This window comes from Chaetura pelagica, unplaced genomic scaffold (assembly GCF_000747805.2).
Source record: "Chaetura pelagica isolate M959 unplaced genomic scaffold, ChaPel_1.0 scaffold188, whole genome shotgun sequence".
Taxonomy (NCBI): Eukaryota; Metazoa; Chordata; class Aves; order Apodiformes; family Apodidae; genus Chaetura; species Chaetura pelagica.
In genome coordinates this window covers 680,217-705,474 of record NW_009954196.1, presented here as the reverse complement: position 1 = coordinate 705,474, position 25,258 = coordinate 680,217, and the positions used below count along the sequence as shown (strand labels likewise).

The window sequence follows — 25,258 nt, the reverse complement described above, 5'->3', positions numbered from 1 at the left end:
TTCCCTACATAGTTATGCAACAACAATTTTGGACTCGTATGTGTGTATGCAGAGTGAAACTGATTAAAAGGTTAGTTAAAAGAAGATTCCATTAAAGAATTAAGAACTGCAATATACTTCTACAGGAGAACAAATAAAACTACAAAAGCGGCATAAAATGGGTAGTGCCAAATCACAGTAGACTTATCACAGACTTCAGCTGCTTCTAGTGTGCATGCTCACAGTTTAAGTCTTATCTCAAAATATTTTATTTTGCCTTCCTAAAATACCATTAGTCTGTTTTTCAAAAACACACAATATAATGACTATACAGCATGAGGACAATGTTTACCATAGCTTTTGCTTAACCCGCTTAAACCAAAAAACTTCAGTCAGTTGCTGGAATTTTTTTGTTTGTTTGGTTGGTTGGTTTTTTTTTACTTTGAGGATAACCCTTGAGTTTAGAGAGCTGTTTACAAGAGCTTGGAAAGTGTAATTCCCCAATAACATGCTGTTTTTAATATCCTGAAAGGATTTGCTGGGGGGAGGGGAGAAAAAGAAAAAAAGAAAAAGCAGAAATCCCATGTTGCTCAAATTTCAAACATTAAAACCTTTTGCAATGCTATATCCCCATACAGTTTCTTGAGATGACTTACAGTAAGAACTATTTCTCGGATGTTTTTCACGTAAAGCGTCACGTAGTCTTTGATATAGACTTCCCTGTCAGCATAAGGTATGGAGAACCAGTTGCTTGCAATTGCTGCTTCATTTTCATTGTTACCACTCCACAGAATAATGGATGGATGGGATTTTAAACGCCTTACCTGAAATACAACTTATAGTTTCAGAAGTCAAGCAAAATTACTTCTCCTAAAAGCAAATTCACTCTTACTACTTGAATTACAAATCCAGATGCATATTATATATGCTGAGCCTATAATTTCTATTTTACCTACTCTGTTTACTGTTCCCAGAGCTCTCGATCAGTGCAAAATTTTACAATATACCTTTAAAGAAGGACAAATTTTTAATACACTGACTTATATGCACGTGTACTACTACTCAGCCACACTTGATGGATAAATTCTGTCGCAATCATTAGAGCTCACTCTCAGTGAATGCTCTTAAACATCCTTCAGAAGAGGGCAGTTTGGACATGAGGAAGGCCTGTGCCTCTGCTTGACTGACTACTCCTGCAAGTAACTTAAAGAGGATTTAGCAAGGCTACATTTTGTCTCTGCTAAATAAAGATACACTGACATTTCCAAATAAGCAGTTTTTGGAAAGCTAACTTACACAGTCGATTAAAAATAGGTAATGAGAAATACAGCTTTGACATAGAGATAAAATACCTGATGAGAAACTTCTGCTCTTACAGATTCTAAATAATTGCCATCAGTTGGATATAGTGCACATGCAAACATAAAATCCTGCCAAATCTACAGGGAAAAAGAAAGAAAAGGAAAAAAACAATCTGTTAGCAAATAATTTTACATACTTGAAAAACACATGGTTATTTGGATGCACAATCCTTTGTTCTGACACAAGTTATGTTCTATTTGTTGTTCGAGGAAACCACCACCAAAACAATCACAACCTCCATGGGGTTCAGTATGTGCATACTCCACTGTGGTTTTCCTCAATATTGGAGTTATGAAGTACCTACCCTTAAGAATCAGATCCTGGCAGCCTACACGGATAAGCAGAACATTGCTCAGTAGACGGAGAGTTCAGCAAGTTTCAGTGGAATAATTAGAACCCATGCACTGCTCAAATATGAATGTGGGGCAATCTCCAGCTGAACAGAACAATTTTGTATTTACTACTTCACAGGTGTAACAGCAAATCCCCATTTCATATTAAAAAGAGACAGTAGTTCTTCTGACATGGGATCAAGCACACTTAACATATGTTCAAGTGTACTTGTTAAAAAAACACTTCCATACCAAATGTGCAAACTGATCTTAAAGAGTAAATCTTGCCCAGTATGAGAGGCAGAAACAAACCAGATCCTCTAACAACATGACAGTCTTTCTCTTCAAAGAAAAAATCAAGTAGGTACCACTAGAGAACAGCAAGCCTTGCAATTCATAGAACTTCATTTGTACCTTGAAGAAGAATTACAAGAAAGTGGAAAGGAAAAAGCCCAGTGAAATGGGCAAAGCTTTTTTGTTTTACCAGTTGTTTTTTAAATCACTGTAATTTTGAGACTCTTGATAATTTATCTCAAATATTAATGGAAAGATCTCTTGAGAAGCACATTAACCCAACGAGTTTGTAGGAGACTACACTTTCTGAACACCATATTACATAAACAATGGAGCCAGACCAGCGCCCTGTATAATTGCTTAAAGTGAGAACATGCTCTTCCATGACTTTTTTCCATGTACACTCCAAAAAAACCCAACAAAAAACCCAAACAACTTGAAGATAGAGAACAGGGTAGTAAAAGGTAATAGATCCATTAATAATTGTTACATTCCTAGCACTGTACAAAAAAAACAAAGCTATTGTTAAAGAATAACTCAGAATCCTACGGTGACTGTAGAGTCAAAAACTCTATAATGAAAAAGCTTTCTCTTGCTATTTCCCTCAGTGAACTCTCACTGTTTTCCCTTAAGCACAGTTTGATTCTAAAGCCTTTACAAGATCATCAGAAGAAACAAAACCAAAAGCCTCCAGCACCATCCCCTCCAGAATAAGGGTCTGATTCTGCATCTGCTTGCTATTTTGGCTACTAAATAAGATCTAAATCTTGCACAGAGCACTGATCTAAGTGGCCTACTCAGGTGCATAGTGTCAAAAATGAAAGAATCACAAGTGCTCAGAAGCCCTGAAAATCAGGACACTCATTCAGATGACTACAGTTTGATTCTAAAGCCTTTACAAGATCATCAGAAGAAACAAAACCAAAAGCCTCCAGCACCATCCCCTCCAGAATAAGGGTCTGATTCTGCATCTGCTTGCTATTTTGGCTACTAAATAAGATCTAAATCTTGCACAGAGCACTGATCTAAGTGGCCTACTCAGGTGCATAGTGTCAAAAATGAAAGAATCACAAGTGCTCAGAAGCCCTGAAAATCAGGACACTCATTCAGATGACTAAATTAGATCCAACTTTTTTTTTTTTTTTTTTTTTTTTTTTTTTTTTTTCCAAGCACACACAACAGAAGGCAGCAAGGTATCAATTCCATTTCCCTGCTTTTTATGCTGTAGAATAAGACCAAACACACTTCTTGGAATTTTATTATCAGATGCAACTTGGCCTTCACTCATCTAGTCACTGTTTCATCAAAACTTATTAACATGTGCCTCCAAGTTCAAATAATCAAAGGTACTAATCTATGTTTGTCAGTGTTTGCAGCAGGTGTTCCCATTTCAGCTACAATTATGCTCATAATACCTTGTTCAAAATGGCCCTTGGAATAAAGTCTTCCCTACTTGGCTTCAGGTCAAGTGAAATCTTTTTGTTTAAGAAATTTGAACCAAAAAAGAAGCCCAAACCTTTACAGCTACTGCTATAAAAGGAGGAAATACTTCCAAAATAAAGAAACCCCATTTCTCTAGCAGAGAAAAGCATGACTCCCTTCTTTGGCATTTTGATAACTCAGAGGTTGCTGAAAGCACAAAACTCAAATACAGCACACCTTAAATCCTCATTGAGGTCAGACTGGAAGGCCTTTCCTCTCAATCTGGGGCATATATTCAAATACTCAGATTCCTCAGCAGGGCTGTTCACATACAAGTAAGCCCTAAACAAAGCTAGAGGGTCCCACATTCTGACTGCTACAGAAAAAAAATATTATTTGATCTCATCAATAACTCCCTTTCAATGAACTACTTCTTTCACAACTATTTGACTGAGTGTTGCAAGTCCCTGTTGATGTCTACAGTGTCCACAGAAGTTTTTCTATCATGCTCATCTTTACAATGTAGACAATCTTCCTGCATTAAGTGACATGATGAGTACCAGTCTCTCATTTCTTCTCTCACTTTTTCTCCAAAACAGTAGGAAATGTAGAACTAGGAGAGAGGTATAGTATATAAAAATGAACATTTTGGTCTGAAAAAAGATATAAGGCAGGAAGTTAAAGTCAAAGTCCTGTTGCTCTGATTTTGGAAAATGTAAGATGGGAGGGGGAAAAAGAAAGTGGAGAGAAAAGGAAGGGGACATCAAAGGGAGATTCTGGGCTGGAAAAGGAGGTGGGGATGAGCAAGGAACAGAGTTGTAGCCTTACTTCAAGAGAAAAGACAAGCTGAGGCTCTAATATAAAGTCTCCAAAATATAATTTCCAGTTTCAGATAACAACTTCAGTAATCAGGAACTACTCAAAAAGAAATCTAAAGTCAAAGTCACCTGACTTCTCAGGTTGGTACTCTACCATGTCTTCTGGAATAACTGCTAGAAGTTATGTATCAATTATCTTATTTTGTTTGTTTAGAGTGGATTTTTATTTACATGTTCTTGTCAGTTTTTAAATAAGTGTTCTGTGTTATTATTTTTACCATTATTCCTAGTTCATCACAAATGTCGTAGAATTCATCTTGTTCATAGACTCCTCCTCCCCAGACTCGTAGTGCATTCATGTTAGCATCTGCTGCAGACTTCAAGAGTAGCCGTAACCTGTCAAACACGAGAAGAAGATTTAGACAAGTTTTGTGAAACTGTATCACTTAAGAGTTTCTAATGTTATCCACACAAATAACCAACCCCAAAACCAATCCCAAGCATTCAGCAGCAGCAGACAATCTAACACTTTTAACTCTGATAGAAACCAGACTATTTTTATAACTTTTAAGCCTGCATGTCTGGATAGAGCTCTCAAAAAGCAATTTTTTTTTGTGCAAGAAATACTACTTGGTCCTGTTAACACATATTAAATAAATGGAGTGACACATGCAAGTAAGTGTTTTTACAGAAATATTGGCAGGACCAGATTTGGAAATACTGTATTTTATTAATCAGGTTACTCTTTTCTCCTTAGATATTTCTTGCCTTAAGTATCAATCACTTGAATTAAAATCCTTTTTTAAACATGTTCAGAGAACTACATTATTTTCCTGAGTTCCACAACGCATAGTGAGAAGTAGGACAGTGAGGGGGGAAAGAGAAAGACTGAGACTCTGAATCTCATTTTAAGGAGTTCTGGCTCCATTAATTTTTCCTTTATTATGCTGCATGAGAATGCACACTGCAACATGCCCTGTTGTTCTCAGTTCTCCTTAGTCAAACTACAGCATGGTCCCCATCCCACCTGCATCTCTGGAGTGCTGTGTCATTGAAATCCAAGAATCCTGGATCAGAGGGGGGAAAAAGGGATAGATGCTACTGTGTACTTATGTCTCACTGTGTGAGGTGGGTTAGGACACGGCTGAAGTGCGTTTCCTCCGAGTACCACTGAATGTGTCCCAGGCAATAGGATCAAATCACCTGAGGATCACTCCTAAAAATGGCCAGTAACCTGGGTAGAGCAAACCACCACCTTCCCATCAGTTATTGCACCTACATGCCTTGAACTTCAAATATATTAAAGTTAATTAAGCCCTAATTTTGAGGCCTGTAACCCACAGTCCACAATAATTGGAGTCCTGCCTTGAAAGGAGCCGCACCTGTCGACACCTTTGATAGAAGGTGGATAGAGAATCAAAAGGAGGAAAACATGATCCTTTCTCCTTAGAGAACATCTTATGTGCCTTACGTGTCACTGGTCACTCTATCCTGGAAAGAATCTGCTGGAATCCAGTTCGAACCCTTAATGAAAATGGGTCGGCCATTGATTCTGAAGTAGAAACTCAGACCTGGTGAGCCAGGAATAGGCTCCTGAACAAGTTCTACTGTCCGGAAACAAGCCTGTGAAGACATGAAACTTAGGTTTAAAGCAGACAAAAATAAATTAAACCAAAATAAATTAAGAAAATCATTACAAAAGGGATTCAACTGAACACTAACAGCTTAGAATTTGTCAAGAGGACAAAATACATGGTCTCATCTCTTAATTCCTGCCTGCAGTTATGCACTGTAACAGGGCTAAAATGAATCCTGATAAGCCTGCTCGGTTTTGAAGGTTAAAGTTGTAATGAGAGAGAAAGGATACACAAACAAGCATCAGCCTGCACTCATGCATATATGTATGTAAGAGCAGGGGCATGATCGCTTGCTGAAGAATTCAATGGAAACTTTAGTTGGGGACCAGCAAGAGGAATGCAGTGGTTGCATTAAATCAGGCATACAATTCAATCTGCAATTTTCTTCTTTAAGTAGGAGATTGCAGGAGCTCAGCTGTAAGTCTTGTGCCTGAATGGCTAGCTTCAGGTTACAGAATCACAGAATTACTGAGGCTGGAAAAGACCTCTGAGATCATCAAGTCCAACCTATGACCTAACCACCAAATCAGGTAGACCATAACAGTAAGTGCCACATTCAGTCTTTCCTTAAAGACCTCCAGGGATGGTGACTCCACCACTTTCCTGGGCAGTCCATTCCAGGTTCATCCAGTAAAAGCAGAATCTTTGTCTTTTGCTGCCCTTAAATGCTATCTTTTTAACAGGTGTAGCAATTAAAAAGACATGCATGCAAACACAAATGCTGGTTTGGAAGTGAAGGGCCCTCTGGCCATCACAGCTGTGTTTGAAGAACATGATCAGCAATAAAGTTTCAGAAAGACCAGTTCAGGTAAATAACCACTAATTCTGTGTAAGGTATTAAAGCTCATTCCAAATAAAAGAACATCTCAAAAAGTCAAACTTTTAGAGTTTTAGACTTTCAGTCTACTATCTGGTATCGTGCACTGCAGATGCTGAGAAAGAAAACATTCTTCCTTCCTGCTGCAGGTGGAAGAAAAGTTCAAGAATTCACTACAGGCATTTTCTGGGACTTATTTTCAGTTAAAGAAACAATGGTGCTCTGAGGGATATCCTGATTGCACCTACATAAGCAGTCAATGCCACAGTCACAAGAGAGTAGTTAGCTGATTGCAATGATACTTTGCATTGACCCTTTATTTGCAGGGGCATCTACCCCACCTGCGATGGGGCAAGAGTGGAGCAGCTGCCATATTAGGGTCCTGTTCAGCTGCAAAATAAAGGAAAACATCTCTTTCAGAGAGGCTTCTTTTTCTCTGGTCTCCTTGTGTCAGTTTAACTTGCCTAGACCAGAAAGAAGTATCTTATTCCTTCTGCTCATGATCATAGGGAGATTAAATAAAGCAAAGGAAAGCTAATAGTAAATTTCAGCCAACTCACACCAAACAAGTTCAGGTCAGGAGGGCAAGAACTTCGTCTTTTTCTAGACTACCCTAAGATAGCGACCACTCCTCCCCTCAAATGACTATTTGCTATACCTTTTCAAAAGGTCAGCCTGTAGAGTACAGCCTGTTCTCTTACACAAACTACAGTTGAGACAAATGTCTGTCAATAAATCAGGCTAAAATTAAACCTACTTAAGTGCAACAGATAGACCCGTCTTTCAGATAAAATGTAGTTCTTTAAGTCACACAACAGACAAGGCTGAAGTTCAAATGGGAAATTACTCATCTTACTGTGGGATTTTGTTCTATAAGGTTTCAGCTTATTAAAAAAAATATAAATCACACAGATAAACAGCAAATTATTTCTAGTGGTAAAGAAGCCAATAATTGCTTTTTTTTCCTTTCTCTTTGGTGCTTCTTGGTCAACTGCACAATTATTAAACACCTGAACAGAGACAATGCACATGACAAACCAGATGCCTGAGTGGAGATGGCAGATCATTGACTTCAAAATAAAACCCTCTGCATCATGGCAGCAACCAAAACATAGACACTGATTTAATTTTTTAAAAATGGGACTTGTCCCTAGTCCTGCAGCATTGCCCCAGGGGCAACAGTGGGTTAGCAGCAAGCGGGGATCAGCATCTGTGCCACTAAAAACATTGCCAGCTAGAGAAAAACTACAAAGTCGGACTGCTGAGAGGACATTTCAGACTCCCTGCCCAGTATCTCTGCACTCAACACATGCTAAGGACAGAGTGTGCCTTGCCTTTTTTCTACTGTGATCCTGCTGCATGCTTAGATGGCTGAATATAGACCAGCATGATGAACTTAGTTTTAGGACAGGAGTCTTACACCCAGTCGTAGAATTCTGCACGCTTATTTTAACATGAGAAGTTGAATTAAATCAAAACAAAACCACAAACAGCAAAACAAAAACCCACAAATGTTTCATACAACTTTCATGGTTACCCTAACTACTGAAGGCTACAAAAGAAAAAACTACATTATGCATACTAGACTAGGAAAAAAAAGCTCTGACCTTCTTCTAGTTAATTCAATTACTTGGAGAAAAACTCCTCAGTCTCCAGTGTAGCTCTTTTTCATGGCACAAAATGGAATGGGATTTATAGTTGGGGCTCCCAAAGTACTCGAAAGGTCCTCTAAATGGGTGTCATCAGGAAGGTTGGGACTATCTCAGAGTGCTTTTGTAATGGAGTATTTCTATTGCTACCAGAAGTAATATGATAAAATTTTATTCATGCTCAAGTGGAACTCATGCAGCTAGCCAAATCCAAGGCAATCTGAGAGGCTGAAACACCCATACCACCCAGGACCACCCATACAGCACAAGCCAAAGCTCCTCAGCCCCATCTCATATTCCCAGGCCTCCAAGGTTCAATCAATTAGTTGGTTGTTCTCTGCATAGTTAAGAAACAGATACTTGTCTTTTTGAGTCTCACATAAAGACTGCATACCGAGCTAAATGACCCTGTGGACCACATTTGGCATGCCCAGATTTAGCAGTAGGAAAAGTAATAGGGATGAAGATGCCTAGAGCTGAAATAAGATCACAGAACGCCCCACTGACCTAACAAATTAGCACACAGCATGAAAGCCAAAAGGAAAGACTTCTGGAAGTCACACTGAAAGGCCTGAGGGAAAAAGAGGGTGTTTAGGGAAGAAGGGAAAGACAGCTAGATGTTAAGTTCTTCTAAGTGCTAATATAGCTTCATGAAATTAAAAATAACTATTACAGCATTGAAAAAATAAACATACAGAAAGATGGGGAAACAAAATAAAAAAGCAAGCAATACCCTGATGAGACAATGAAAAAGGCAATAAATTCCTTGATGTAGACATGGCAAGAAGAAAAACAACTTATCAATAGCAAATAGGATGTGACAGACCCTCCCTTAAGAACATTAATTTCAGAGATAATGTCTGCCTATGACTTTATCCTGAGAAACAAACTCTAAACCAAAATATTCAAATAGAAAAAAAACCAAAACAAAACCAACCTTGTCCTGCATGTTGGCTTTATTCTATTTTGGTTTTGTGTTACTCTCAACAGGAGTGAGTAGATACTTCCTACAGCCAAAGAAGTTCCCAACATAGCTGGTTAGAGTTCTGCAGAGCTTCTAAAGTATATACTGGGAAGCTACCCAGAAATTTTCCCAGAGGATTAGTTCATGTTGTAGAGAATACTCCCAAGTCAGAAGCCAGAGAGTAGTTCAAGCTAAGGGTGCCAAATCTGAGAAGACTAAGCTGTGTTTTCACATATATACAGTTCTTGCCTTTTAGTTTTTGCTTGTCCAAAGTTATGTAGATATTCATATGGTGAATATGGTGACAAGGCACTAATTGTCTTATGCAGGTTTTTTTCTTTTCAAAAAGGGGTAATGTATTCCACTCGAATACAGTACTAGATGGACAACAGATCAACAACTTCCAGAAGCATTTCTCCCTGATTGCATTTCTGTAACTACTCAAAGTTCTTATTAAGCCATATGAATGATGCTATTCAGTCCTGCTGACATGAGAGTAAATTGTGCTAGAACATGAAAAAACTGCATATGGAGCCACTCATACAGCTGAGAGTGGAGGGGGTGGGGTGGTGAAGTGTTTGTGTCTGTTAGAATCCAAGACAGAGTTTCACAGGACACAAGAAGCAAGACTAGACTTTAGACTATGAATCTGTAAAGGCTTCATATGCTGGTTAATTCATAATGCCTACTATGTGGTGCATTTGCTTTTTTTCCCCCTTTCCCCTTAAGGGGTGGAGGGGGGAAGAGGCTTCTGAATATCTTTTGTAGACCATGAAGCCTCTATGATCACATGCCACAGGGCTTGATGAAGTACCATGACGCATCTGCACAAGTGGAATCAGTTAGTTTTCCTATCACTGTGCAGTTTTCACACAGTAAAAACAGAATTTTCCTTTTTACAAGCTGTATAACCATATTTCCTAGAAGTTTTTCCAAGCATAATATGCTATGTTTATTTGGTGTGGATTTTGAATTGTTTCAAAATTAAATCACTAATAATAGCGCAGAATTATTATTTCATAATCAAACTAAGGGCTAATGCTATAAACACTAGCATTTCAGAAGCTACTGCTTTTCAGAGGATTTTTCACATCAACAAAAGTGTCACAGTAAATAGGAGTTTTAGATGCCTGGTGACCAGATCAGTTTTCAGTGAAACAATACACATCAATAAATATGTAAGTTTTCTTGGTAGTTTCCACATGTTGATGGCGTAAGGAACCCACTGTAATTTGTATGGGTTTTTTTCAACAGACAATTTCTCAATCTGGTGTCCTGGCTCCAAGATGAAAATTACCTCTTTTAAGGTTCATGGTAAAAACAAAAAAATAATTATACAACTAGTGTGTTACAGGAACCCTTATGCAAATATCCCTGAATTTTACTTTCATAGTCATATTTAAGATTTTCACTTCTTAAACATGAAACACATCTACCACATTATAGTAAATTAATATATTTTAGCTTTTTCGGAATGCAACCATCTCACAATTTTTTAAAAATTGAATTAACAAGAAAAATCTCAGTAATAAACCTTCACATAATCTATAGAAGTCTTCAGTGCACGATACAAAAAAGATCAGGATGAAATATCAAGTCTAAAAGTGCTTCTTTTCATAAGATAGAAGACTAAAGAAGTAAGCATTTTTTCCTTTCTGAGGTTTCCAAGTAACTGTAAGTCATCTTCCAGACTAAATGAAAGGCATCCATACAAGCTAGGCTAGGCTACAGGAAAATAGGTAAAAAACATTGTGATGTTTAACACTCTTGTTTCACATTAGTATTTTCACATGAATATTACAATCCAGAAAAATACATAAAATCTCTAGATACCTACTATGCAGAGCAGATGGCCTAACAGTAGCAGTGCAATGCCAGTTGTAATCAAGCTGAAGGGCTCACCTTTGAAAATTTCTCAATCTGGTATCCTGGCTCCAAGATGAAAGTTGATATCATGTCATATCCAGTTTGCTTTCCATGTCCATTTGGCCACCATGCCTCCACTATAGAACTCTTGAACATACAAGGGAGAAAATCAGAGCAATATGTATAAAAAGAGCTGCAATGTGTATAAAAAGAGCCATAATGTGCACCAAGGGATTCAGCTTTCAGTCACTTAACACAAGTTTAATGAGTTTATGTGCCTCAGCTGAGCCATGGTAATGGAGATCTCTCCAGCTGCAGCTCTGAGGTGAAAATTATTTAAAGGGAGAAATATTTATTCCACTAAAGTCCAGGCTATCACTTCATCTTGTGTTCACAACAGGTCATGAGCACATGTACATGTCTACCTTCAGCTGAGGTACATCAACAGAATATTCCTCCAAAATTCAAATACCTGTATCAGGAGCAGGCATTGTTTACCAGCCATTGTACCCCTCCTCTCACTGATTCTTTTAACTACCACATACAATATTCAATATGGAGAAGTGACATTTATCAATTGTGACTTTGGTAATACGTGACCATACTGACTGCTTCACTTATATCAAGCGTTTAAGTAAAATCATGCTTCATTATTTCTTTTCAGTGGTTTCTTCTTTTTCTTTATGCTTCCTAATGAAATAATTAGTACTCCATAATTTTTACAAACACAAAAAAACCTGACTCTACGATAACAATTATTTCATTTTCTCATTTTTCTAGTCACAGAGTCTAGTCACAGAGTAATATTTATATCTTAATTCCAGGAACCTACTCCTGCTGCTCAATCCTATTGCCAACATTTGCCAGCTCAGTGCACAACACAAAAGTTGTGGAAAGAAAGCAATAGTGCATGCAATCGAACAATGGAGGGATCAGCACTAAATAGAGTAATGTAAGGAGTGCCTCAATCTTTTCAAATAAAAAGACGCCAGAGAGCAGCCCAGCAATATGTTTTGCTGTAGCCACACTTGCAAACAATCACAAATGTATCTACTAACATTTAGTTTCCCTGATACAGAATTGTCCTAACTGCTTGTGCAGAATTACTAAGAATCTTTGTGCTGCACAGATACAAATGGAAGCACAAAATCTGTGTGTGCCTCAACAACAAGGGAGTGTTCACAGCCGCCTGGCACGGCTGGAGTGTCTCATTGGCCGCTAATGATGTCATCTCCATGCTCACCATTAGCTGATAAGCGAAATGCTGTCAAGTTAGCAACACAGCACTTTGTGTGGCAACTGCAGGAAGACTGCTACACGCCTCGGGTGATACGTAGCACTAAAACGCCTACTAGCTTCGCAACATAATTGGCAATAAGGTCTCAACTAGAAATAAATTTATAGTGAGGTCTAGCTATTTAACATGCACCACACAAGTCTGTTTGTTGTACAGAGCAAGGGCTCTGTTAGGCTCATCAATACATGAGAACTCATTGCAGGGCTTCTTGTAAAATCAGCTGATGTGAATTAATGCAGCAAAGCCTTTTTTTCACAAAGAATAATAAAACACTGTTGTCTCTGCTCTGAAGGAAGTGCTTCCTCACAAACCTGCAGTCATGCTACACTACCAGATTTCTTTTAAGGTGGGGGGCAGGGCAATTAAATACATATTTGAAGTTTCACTTTGCAGTGCCTGCTTAATGTAATTCCTGAAAAGGCTAAGCAGACATTAACGATTGTTTCAAATGAAACTGGCTATTTGTAATTACTCATGCAACTTGCACGTCAGGTGAAAACAGTAACAAAAATAATATGTTTGTATGCTTTTATGCTTTCATGTCAAAATAAAACAAAGCACATAAGTATGGAAGTCACAGTATGCACACTAGAACTTAAATACCCTGTTTGCCTTTAACACATGCTTTTTCTCCATTCAAACAACTGACAAAAGAACTTTAGAATACACTCATAATGCATTCAAACTGGGCAAACAAATGCAGAGTTGCACAGCAACAGAGGAAATCAACAGAACCAGTAAAATATATAAAGATTTGAGGGCAGATTCTCAAATGCTATTAACTGGCAGAACTGTCAGAAGGCCCAAATTCCTGCTTGCAGCACATTGCTCACCCACAACTCTAACTGTGCCCTATGGCAGTTCTCTCCAGTGGAGAAGACCCTCAGCTGCGGCTGCACTGTACTTGCCAGGGCTCCTGCCCTGCCCCCTAACTTGGACCTGCTACTGTCAGGTTCAGTTCTGCAGAGCCCGCTCCACTAGGGTCATGCTCTTTGAGCAAGAAGCTAAGACAAAGTTCATGCTTCTTTCTGCCATACTGGACTCACTGCCTAATTCAAGACACCTACTTACTTGTCAACTAGAACAGACACACTGCTTTTCTTCATCTCTCAAGCCTACATGTGTTAAAACCTGTGTGTTAAAACTAAACAGTTTCTAAGAAAAACAACATGCAAAACAAATTATATAGAAGTGAAATAATGCTGGTGAATTAAGTCTGCCACCAGATAGTTTCCCAATACTCTCTGAAGGTAAACCTACCAATTCTTTCCTCTTTCATCATTGGAGTGTATACTAAATTAATTATTTTTCAATTGAGTTCTCTCCTCATTAGAGTATCCTTTACCTCTCTAAAATTCCTCCTTAGTTTTTTTTACTCAAGGGACTACAAGCCGAAGTAAGGAGGTACTACTCGACAAAATGCCCACCAACTTTTACTGCCAGTCAAGCACTTATATGGCTCTTCAGCTTTTATTTACCTGCAAGAGTATCTACTGAGAGGTTTGAGGACTGTTTCCTCTCTTTCCTGGGAGAACCATACATATTGTAGTACATTGTATAATGTACTGTAGTACATAGTACAATCAGACTAGTAAATAATATAGTGGGAGACAAGATACCTACTGCCAGTTAGGTGAAGTGATGCAGAGTATCCAAAGGTTATTTACCTAGGTAGCTCATTTAACAGTGGCCACTGATGATGTGATCTATTTGTTTTGCAGTAAAGGAAAGGTTTCATCATCTTTTTGTCACTGAGCTCTGTAGCCATCCAGACATAAATTTTTAGAGAGAAAAAGAACTGTTCTATCATGTAAGGGGTACAGAACTATTGTTAAAGTCAGGAACACAGTACAGAAGGGGAGGGAGGCCTAAAACAACATGGAGGCAGAAAGACACCTTGGAAACCAGGGGAAACATTTTGCAGTTGGCTAGGGTTCCACACACACCTCCTTACCTTGTTGATGTTTACAAGCAGCACAATGCTGCCTTCTCCAGGTTGAAGTTCCACATTGAATGTTTGATGCGTTTGCAGTTCAGGTATGCTCACAGTCACAAGACCTGCAACTGGCTTGGAGCTGACTACATCAAAAATAGACTCAATTTCAAGACTCCACTGCTGAGTACTGTTTACTAAGTAAAAGAGGGAGAAAAAAAATATGGGAATTTAAGAATTATGCTTATATACCTAATGGTTAACACAATCTCTCATCAAATAAACAATTCAGACACCCCAGACTAACAATTTTCAGGCTGTGTTTGAACCTGGAGTACAAGGTCTTCCCATTTAGTGCATTTGATATGTTTCTTCGCTGTTTTCTGACACAGAAGAGAACTATGCAATATGATATAAATTTTAGAACTTATTTATTTTCATTCAAAAGCCACACAAGGTTTTTTTCAGAGTTCTGTTCAAAAGTCAAGAGACCATGCCACCAATCACTTTTTTCCCCACCAACCGCCATAGACATTTTATTTGCTTTTAGTCAGCACTCATATGAACATGGTACTCTTTGGAAAAGATTGTAATCACAAGGCAGTACAATCACTTTTGTCAATGAAACAAAAACCGTATTAACAGAAAACAAGCTGAATTCATCCCAGAGTCACTAGACAAAATGAATGCAGTTATGCTGGGGATGAATTGGGCCCATTGTGTCTAGACTTGATGGGCTGTATCTTTATGTCCCTTCTACCACCATAGCGTGGTGGAGGAAACAAGTTAAGGACTTCCCAAAGATTGCACTACAGTTATCTTGGAGGGTCATCTCCTTTATAAACCTTACTTAATAAGGCAAGCCAGGGTCAATGGTACTAAAGATTAATGTGTAAATTTCCCATTAACTTCAGCAATTAATTTAACTATCTACAAACACAGCCTGGCTAATTCTATAGTTCAAATATTACAGATAAACACCTATCTAAACAAAAGCAAAAAAAAACACAACAGAAAACCATGAAATCTAGAACTAAGACATAGTTTTGTATACAGAACTTCCTAATCACTGCTATCTCTTTCATGTGTATATTCTAGCTCTCCTTCCTCTAGGAGAGAGAGCTCACTCCTAAAGACTTACATTCAGCCCTGGTGTGATTTTCACTGTCTTCTGTAGAATGAAGAGGAAGAAATGTGTTCCCAAGTTAATATGACGTTCATTATCCAGGGAAGACCAATTTTCAGAAATGTTGAAAGAGTTAAAAAAAGACCAAACACACCCCACAAGAGTTAGCCATCACAGTGCCCTCCCCTCTGAGGGCATATAGAAATTCCAGCCCACTCCTCCTTGCATGAACTGTGGGGTCTAGGCACAGAAATCAAGAACAACAAATCTTTTACAGACTCAGAAGTCAAAAGGATATGACACCAAACCTGATGAGCAATATAACCACGTAGGCAAGTTGTTAATTTACACTTTATTTTTCGAATGTTATTATGCTTTAATACTAACCTGGTTCCAAACCACTTTCTGCTGAATGAAATAAGTTTGCTCCCTCCACTTCCCAGAGAGCAAGACCCTGCCTACCAGAAGGTGGAGTTGTTGGAATGTGGGAGGATCCAGAAAAGATTTTTACTGCAACTAAATTTTAGAGAATACACTGAGCCTGTGCTGGGGCTTTCCATGGAAATTCCAGTCACGTTAATTCTAGCTAAGACCTGCAGCTATTTCAGGAAGCTTTAAAAGCAGCCAGTGAGTGACGTCTTCCGCTTTTATTCATACAGAACAACTCTACTCCCAAGGGCTGAAATTCAACCCAGTGCAGAGGACTCACATGCTAGCCTTTCCTCCACTCCCATGAAGGCTGGGCTCAACACACAGTGAAAGAAAAGGTGCGGGTGGTCTACAGTGGGGCATATTACCCCTTACAGAAAGTTTCCATAGAAAATTAACTACTTTTGCTCAGCTGCAATGATCTTCAGGACAAAGGAGAGGAAAATCAAAGACCACGTCAAGGAAGGAAACCGGCTAGGGAAGTTAGGTAGCAGGGATGCAGTTTTTCCACTTAAATTGCAGCCTTAATAAATTATCCTTCCATAGCACGACTGCTCTTCTTTCTCAGACTTCAGGTTGTGTCCTGAAAACTCAGTGCTCTTGAAGCTGCTTATTGTGGATTTGTCTTACCAAGATGAAACTAAATTCCCATAGCAGCTTTGCCTTTGTTTTAAATGGAGTTGAGACAGAAGTGAGATGTATTTATTGGGAGTCTTGGTGAAAACACATGCCAATTAAAAAAAACAAAATTAAAAACAAGGTCTGACTTCAGCAGTCATTCAGGGATCTTCAAGCCAAAAAAGATTCTGAATCTAATATTTTTAATCACTACTGTTTGTCCTGAAGTACTGTTTCAAGGGTGTGCTGTGTTAAGGACTATATAGGAAGTCATAATAAAAAAACAGAATGTTTCCTAAACTGACAGTTAATTGAGCTTAACAAATAAAATGGTTTGTTTTCCAAAGGTAAAACAACAATAAAAAGCAGTAACAACACTTACCAAAGAAAGAAGACACAGAAAAGTAAATCAGGTTACAATGGCTATAGGCTTCAATCCTAACATCCTTCCAGATTCCTTGAGTGGGAAAAGAAGGGCCCCAGTCCCAACTAAATGAACACTGTTCCTGGAATACAGAATTATTAAATTACAATTGCCTGCTTTTCATACAGAAGCTCATGCTGTGCCAGAAACAAAAAAATATTTGCTATCTAGAAATAAAATATCGCCATACACTTAAGGTTTTTTTCCAGTTTCCATAAACCCAGAAAAGCCTACAGTTCTCTTATTTCTTGACCAGAACTCTGCTGCTACTACCTACATTATATTAAAAAATACAATTTTGTATTAGACATCGATGCATAGCAAAATTTTATATTAGTGAGAGAGCAAAATACCACCTAGCTCACCACTTATTAAAAAAAACTGTAAAGATCAAAAAACCAAGCCAGCAGGTTACTCTCAATTCAGCTCTGAATTATCTTATTTTTTAATGTCAGTATTTAATTGTATACCTAAAAGACAAAGTAAGCAGAAAACTGATGGTTACGAATGTTAAAGTATTCTAAAAGAAAAATATAAAATTAAAAATTGTGGGTATATCTGAAATACTTTATCCCCTATTTATTTTGTAACATCACAGATTAGTACAAGGAAAGAGATATTTACATCTGGTGCATTTGTGTAGTTCAGTCATGTTCACTGTTTCTCCCCTTTTATGGTTCTCATACAAAAACAAAGGGAAGACGGTTGAGAAGTAGCCTAGTTCTGGTTCTAACATCAGAATAACTGTCAGATTATAAAATGCTGTTCAGGCAGAGAAGCACCTACACTGCTTTTCAAACCAGGTCAGACCTGTAGATAAAAAATGTCTTGAAGACATCTCTTCAGCTACCTCTAAGCTTCACACAGCCCCGGCCCCCAAAGCAAATACAACAGATCTCCTTAAAGTCTTGTACAGTGACCAACAGTTCTAAATTTAGAGACTAATAACTTACAGCTAAGGCATACTAATTTTGGCAACCCACATTGCACAAGTCCAGCCTATCCCTTGCATCACTAGAGTCAGCCTGCCTCCCTATCAGGTTGCAAAAGAGCCTTCCAGGAAGCAAGCACTGTGTAAAAATAGAGATAACATATTCTTAGAAAACAAGTCAGATTGAAAACAATTTTTCCTTGATAAAAAATAAACAAACTAATCACTGACAGATTGTCAGGTTTCACTAATAATATTGCAGAGATCACTATCAGAAATAGTATGTCATAAGAACAATTCTTGTATTACTGAAATACATTACCAGTGAAAGGCTTGCATCTTGCTAAAAATTCCTGTTTAGATTTAGACATGTTTACTGCACTTAATACTGAACATCAAATGTGTAAACAGCTCTCCATTATTTTAAGATGGTAAGCAGCCAGCTTGCTTTAGCAATGTTCTAGTATCTTTGTTTATTTTAAATGGGACATCACTGCTGTTGTTGCCATATACTTCGAGCTAAAAATGTTTCTGGAAATGTCTGAAGCAGCTTCCAAGTACAGTCAACTCCTTTGAGGAAAAGCGCTAGGGTATTTTCTTAAAATTTAAGGGTATAGTTCAGTAAAGCATAAAAACATTCCTGGCTAATTTTGCTCTATAAATAAGACTACAGCTGTTTAAGTGCCTTCTTCCTTCCAAGTTCCTCTCTGCACTGATTTCTAAGAAACACAGTGGACTGAGAAGAATTAATCAACATTTTAAAATGTAATGAAAGAAAAGTAGCAGCAAGTAGTAATAAAGACAACATCTTACTGCTGAAGTATCTTCCCAGGACAACATGGAATCTACCTGCCTATTAACAAATTTTAAAGGAAATCACATCTGGGTTTAGATTAGCAGGATTCCAATAATTTTTTTGAGGAGGGTCTAAAAGGACTTTATTTAAAAGATTAAAAATAATGAGCAAGAAAAGCATTTAAGTGGAGACAAATATGCAGAAACACCCAAAAAGAAATTCCAAAATAAGATCACCTAGCCATTGTCTCTATCTGCTGAAAAAGTATCAGAAATATGAGATACTACTCAAATGATAGTTTGCCTTGAGTAAGTTCCAACAGCAGTGAAGCCACGTCTGAAATCAGAGTTTCTGAGCTTTACTTGTTGTATATTACATTGTTTTCACTGACTACGTACTTACAAGCCACACCTCACAAAACCATAATGAGAAGAGGTCTTCCGTTAGATAACACTTCTCAGAACATGCCTGAGCTGCCCAGTATAAATAGCACAGGACATAAGCAACAGCGAACACTCACAAAGCTGCTTCACTGAGATTTTTACAGCCTTGGCAATCTACACTGGTATTTGCAAGTTTGAACTTTATTGTCAGCATACATGGCTAAACCCACCCAGTGGATCAAAATGTAATGATTACACATTTCCCAATGCTATCCTGCTCTCTTAGCAGCAAGTCTCCTTGCTGACCCCTTGATGAAAACAGCCTTTTAAACATTTTTATCACCTAGATATGAAGCTTGGTCTTTTTAGGTCTCTTGTATTATCACCACGCTAAATTACATGTTTCTGGGAGGGACAGGAGAAGGAAGCTGCAATGAAAAAAAAATGCCCTACTTATAAAATGACCAGGTTTCAGGATACATCTATAAGGATAGCACATGGTGCATTCCTCTTTCCAAGTCTGAAGTCAGAGACAGATAATTCTGCCCCTACCTTTCTGATGAAATTAGCATGGCACTCTCCTTTCTGCACAGGTGGAGGGCATGCTGGGGGGATGCTGTATGCTTTGTGATATCTGCTCTGCTCTGCTGCATATGAAATGGCTGATAAGAAGCGGACTTCAACAAAATTGACCTCCTTGATCACACTGGTAATATCAAAGCTCTAGGTCAAGAAAACAAAACAAAATCATTAGAGCACTGACATTTATTTATTATATTTATAATCACTGTTACATTGGGATTTAAACACCATACATATATTATTAAAACACATTTGAACTACAGTATCAACAGGCTCTGATTTTGAAGGAAAAGAAAACCTACTTCTTAAGCTGGAAAAAGAAAATACACAGTAACATCTCAGATACAAGAAGATGTTTACGGGCAAACCACTTTCCCCACAGTGAACTCCCATTGCAGCCTGCAGCACTGCTTGCACACAAAAGTGCTTGAAGGAAAAGGATGGCAAGAGAATCTTTACTGTCCTTCCTCACTCAGAATTCAGCTGCACCTTTAGAGAGACACCTTGCTCTGACTCCAAAAGCTGATCTACACAGAAGTCCTTCCAACTCACACTGTGTCGCCAGCTTACCTACTGCAAAGTACTGAGCTGCCATTTGCATGAATGCTGCAAAGCTGTGTTGCATGCCACCTGTACTCTCAGGCCCAAAATGTACAGACATACATTCCATGCCAGCACCAAATAAAGTATCTGGGGGCTTCCTCACTGGCTCACAAAACCCCCTTTAGTGTGGCTGGACAGAAGGGTGAATGTTTGGTTTCAGAATTATCCTGTGCTACCAAGATGATACAGTTCCAAAGGCTAATGCCCATTTCTTCTTCACAAGTGTTCATTTGTGACAAGCCAAGTCCTGGCAATTTTTTCCAACGTGTAAGTAGCCAGCCTGGCTAGCATCACTTACCACTTACCACTGTACCATACTGCAGAAAATTACAAAGCAAATAGCATGCCCCACACAGAGCCTTCACTGAGTCCTCGCAGATGTAGTTGTCATGTGGAAGAGGTGAACAAAGCAAACGTCTGGGTCACAGTAATCCTAGATTCCATCTAATACAGTTCATTATGGTTTTACAGTGAAGGCCATTTCATGAACTGTTATGATCTGATACAGAATGAAGTTGCAGAAATAAAGGCAAAATTATATCTCTTCCCAATTCTACAGAGCTTGCTACTGGCAATTCTTCAGATATTCTCCAAAGAGTAAATAATTACACTTTCATAAAAGCTCTGTGAAATTTCTTATTTCACAGATGGTAAAACTAAGTCACAGAGAACCTACGTGATTTGTCCCAGGTCACACAGACCCAGGTGGCAGAATCTAGCTCCCATGTCTTGGGCCAGTACTTCTGCAAGAAAACCTGCCAGAATGGTAAACACTGAGATAAGAAGACACCAGATTACCTTTGTAATTCACTTATCCCACTAGCATTGTTCCTTTAACTTTTCCTTTTTTATTTTTTGAAAAGTCCCTTATGCAAGTACTTGGAATAATTTTATATTTTAAAGCTATAAAATTAATTTGAATGTTTTTGCCACTCTCAATATCATTCCATAAGTATTTTCATGCTGATATAGGCTAAGCCCAAAAATGCAAGACAATGTTATCAGAAGACCAATATAAAATGTCAAAAACCCTATATATGTAAAAAAAGCAAGCACGGACATACTTACAAAGGCTTTGCAACATGTGCATTTTCATTTCAGTATTCACATGTAAACGATTCTAATACCAATTAGTAAGCAGATTTACAGTTAATATAACAGATTCAAGCTTGCGTTTTCTTGGAGCTGTGACACATCCCAAGAAGCAAGACTTACATTATTAGCTGAACTGATCCTCTTGCATAGGGCTACTCATTCAGAACAAGACACATTCACCTCTAGATCTGATCCTGCTGCTACTGAAAAGGTAAGTACACTTGTCTTTCAGTTATCTGATTACACATGCAGTCTTTAGGTCAACACTTTCAGCATTCAAGGACCTATTTTTATGTATACTGGAAAGTTCTCAGCACAAAAGGGCTTTGAAGCAAAAAAAGAAGCACCTTCAGAAATAAACATATTACTTACATATCTGATGAACATGTTGTCTGTTCTTCCAAGAGTTATATTGTTCATCAGGATCTCTGATACTGTATCCAAGCCCTCAAAAACCAAATTCACTTTCTGCCACTTTCTACAGACGATAATATATGTGTAAAAAACTGTTAGAATACCTAGAGTTAACAGCCCACAGGAGACAGTCAATAAGAAAAAAACATATGTCACCATTATCTTTAGAAGTAGTTGTCTCAATTACCTCTAAAAATGTTTGACCTAGTGTGGCTACATTGTATCTTTAAATAGTCAAATTAAGATGACAGCTGAAGTGTCTCAAGTCTGCAACACAGCATGTTCACATACTCACCAGCTATCAGATGGGCTAGCCTCCAATTAGACAAAGTATTATCCTTCCTTAGTTGGCAATTCTTAAGTAATTTTTAAAAGTTATAAAAAGTAGGCGAAAGCAACTCCTGAAGTGTTCTTCTGCAACAGCTTTGCAGCTGTACATTATTGCCTAATTTGTTTTTTTAGATACAAAAGTATTAAGCAGATTTTGAGCTGATGGATTAACCAGAAATTCTGCATGAAAGATGGCACAGAACTATTTTAGACATATCTTTACTGCATACCTGATGTCAAAAGGAGTTTCAAATGACCTGCTGTAAGTCCAGTTATCCAGTGAGATCCATCTGTACATGATGTCATTAAATCTATAGTACGGATCCTAAAAACAGACCAACAAAAAGAACATTATTTAGTAATAGTGTTACTACATGAAATGCATCATAATAGTCATCAGATGAGCACTTTTACTTCACACAGTCTGCAAATGCAAAATCCACCTTATTTATTTAGCCCTGATACTCCTTTTCACCTTCAAAATAATATGTGAAAGGAAAGTTTTGGTAATATTTGACTTCACTTATATAGGTCAAAACCTGTTTGCTATTATCATTCATATTCAAACTAGAGGGAGCAGGATTTGTTTTTACATAAGAAATTACTGGGCTGGAAATAAAAAAAAAAATAAATACAACAGCTTGTGACTTCATGAAAGAACCAGAAACACAGAAACGTGATTACCCTCACTCACAATGATGCAGAAAGTAAGACTAACAGGATTTTAAAAGGTAAAGAAACAGCATTTTAGCCCTCTAGAGAAAGCAGTGAACAAATGTCTACAATTTTAAATAACTGTTAAATACTCCAGTTGTTTCTTGTTAACTAGTCTTAATGTGGTAAGGCTAAATGAAATTATTATATTTGGAGGGCGGAAGAAAGAGAAGGAGAAGCAACACAGTTTGGTTTGTTGTATAAAATTCAACAACTAGTTTTGAGAAGAATGCTGTATTTATACTAAATGTGTTCTTTACCCTTTAGTCACACTACCCAGGAAGAATAAAGGCACAGTGGGTCTCAGCTTTTTGGCCAAGTGAATATCCAGATTCACACTGAAAAATACCTTCCCCAGCTTTTTTTTTTTTTCCCCCTTCTTGTTGAAGGTCCATTTTTCTCCTTCTTTCAGGAGTCAGTATAGATGCTAATGACACTTCTGGAATTGAAATCTTCTAAAAAACATTGTTTCACATCTCATAATTACTTTACAACTAATAGGGTCTGGCTCTGTAGTATGAACACAAACCTATTTACATAGCAGTGCAAAATCATAACATCTAAATTACTGTCCTCAGTAGCATAATCTCTTCTGGAGTCCCACAGCAATATATACATCACTCCTTGAGCCCCTACAGAGGGAAAGTTGTTGCCTCACCTCTACATGCTATGCTCAATCAGTCAAATTTCTTACTACAAGGGAACAAGAGTTCAGAAGGAAAGATCTTGTTACCTCAGTAAAATAGTTACCTCTGTATTGTTAATACAGTGTATTTGCTAAAAGTCAAGTCATTATGAGCTTACCAGAACAATTACTGAATTTTAAGATCCACACCATTACTTTTATATGCAAAATGCTTGGGGAATACATCTGAGACTTTTATTAAGATCCAAAATTTAAGGCTAATAAATGCATATTAAAATGCAAAATTCAGGCTCATAAAAGGAACTCTGCTAAGTTTACTATATTGAGACAATAAAAGGCAAGCATCTGATGTCAGAGACCATGAAATCCCACAGAATGTCCTTAAAAAGCATATTTTTAACATCTGTCTTGCTTTAACATATAATGCTATTCTATTTTAGGTTATGCTTTGAAAAACGTGCATATTAAATTTAAATTGTTGCCACTAGCATTGGTGAAATATTTAACAAAAGGCATAAGATGCAAGTTGTAAATGCTCTAGCAACAGTAGATTGCAAAGCCAAAATCAATTTGGTTAGTGGTCAAACAATCAGCACTGGTGCCTCATCAAAGATCAGGACCCCACATAGAAGAAACCTGCACTGTTTCTCCATGGAAGTATGGATACCAAGATGTTAATGAAGAAAGACCCGACATCTAGAGAACACTAAACTGACTGTTTAGCAGCAGAGACAAATGTAAAAATGTTTCATCAGAGGCAGAAATTACACTATCAGATGGGCTCTTCAGAAGTTTACAAGCAAAGCTGCTTGTTAAATCTCAGAGCATACTGCAGATCCTTTTCCTGAAGGGGCTTTCTTCTTCTGTATTAGTCTAAAGCCTTCAAACTTCAAGAAATGCATTGACGGCTATGGAAGGTGCTAATGACTCATACAAATGAATCATACAAATGCTGTTTCTTCCTCACAGGCACCTACATTTTTAGATGGGAAGCTCCTAGTTCTGTGCACCTCTATATAAAACTTAGCAGCTTACTGATATCACTGCTATAGAACTAGTAAAACAGCTTATATATCACACACACAAAAAAAGCTGTAAATGCTAATACTAGTAAGTAATTTTAAGCATGACAAATGTTCCTTGTTGTAAAATGAATCATGTAGCAATGTTCAAGGAATGCTTTTAAGGCAGTTCTCAAGGTTCAGGAAAAATGCATGACCACAACAAAGGCCTGTAAGAAAGGAAAATTACTTTTCCAATACACTTTCAAGATTATTGACTTTTCATTATTAAATGCAACTGTTTTGAGTGCTGGAACATGCACCCCTAGAAGTCAAATAGTCTGGATTTATCTGAAACAGAATTTAATCCCACATTAAATCAGGTCACATTAAAAATAAACGTTTATTTCAGAAAACTGGATGAAAGAAAGAAAAATTTAAAGCTCTTTAAGGGCACTGAGAGAATTTGAAAGATAGTAGAAAATAAGACTGCATATGTATTAAATACACCTCACATCAATTAGCCCCACGTGTTCCTAGGCACTGCCAAGCACCTAGATGGAAGCTCCTCCTTGCAATGACTTTGAAGGGATATTGAAAAGCTACAGTCATAAGAGATAAGAACTTCTCCTGTTAAGCAGGAAATGGATGAGACACAAACACATCAGAAGTGAGGCTCAAAGCCCAAGTGAGGGAGTTATGCCAGGCATGCTCTGGCCCCATGAAGGGCCAGCTTCAGGCCCCCATGCAACCAGGAGTCCAGAGAAGCATGGCACAAACACCTAAACTACACTAG

General features: G+C 37.9%; 1 protein-coding gene across 1 annotated transcript in view; it reads right to left on the bottom strand.

Annotated features, from left to right (window-relative positions):
• The window catches only part of MANBA (mannosidase, beta A, lysosomal), a 39,716-nt gene extending 17,302 nt beyond the window's left edge, over positions 1-22,414 (bottom strand). Inside the window, exons 1-10 of the mRNA XM_010003176.1 lie at positions 22,332-22,414; positions 21,730-21,835; positions 19,630-19,800; positions 16,926-17,049; positions 14,392-14,567; positions 11,177-11,287; positions 5,679-5,830; positions 4,486-4,603; positions 1,332-1,418; positions 636-803 (exon numbers count right to left, since the gene is read on the bottom strand). Of these exons, the coding sequence (XP_010001478.1) occupies positions 636-803; positions 1,332-1,418; positions 4,486-4,603; positions 5,679-5,830; positions 11,177-11,287; positions 14,392-14,567; positions 16,926-17,049; positions 19,630-19,800; positions 21,730-21,835; positions 22,332-22,399 (1,281 nt within the window). The 5' untranslated portion in view covers positions 22,400-22,414. The remainder of the gene's footprint in view (positions 1-635; positions 804-1,331; positions 1,419-4,485; positions 4,604-5,678; positions 5,831-11,176; positions 11,288-14,391; positions 14,568-16,925; positions 17,050-19,629; positions 19,801-21,729; positions 21,836-22,331) is intronic.
• Between the last annotated feature and the right edge of the window lie 2,844 nt (positions 22,415-25,258).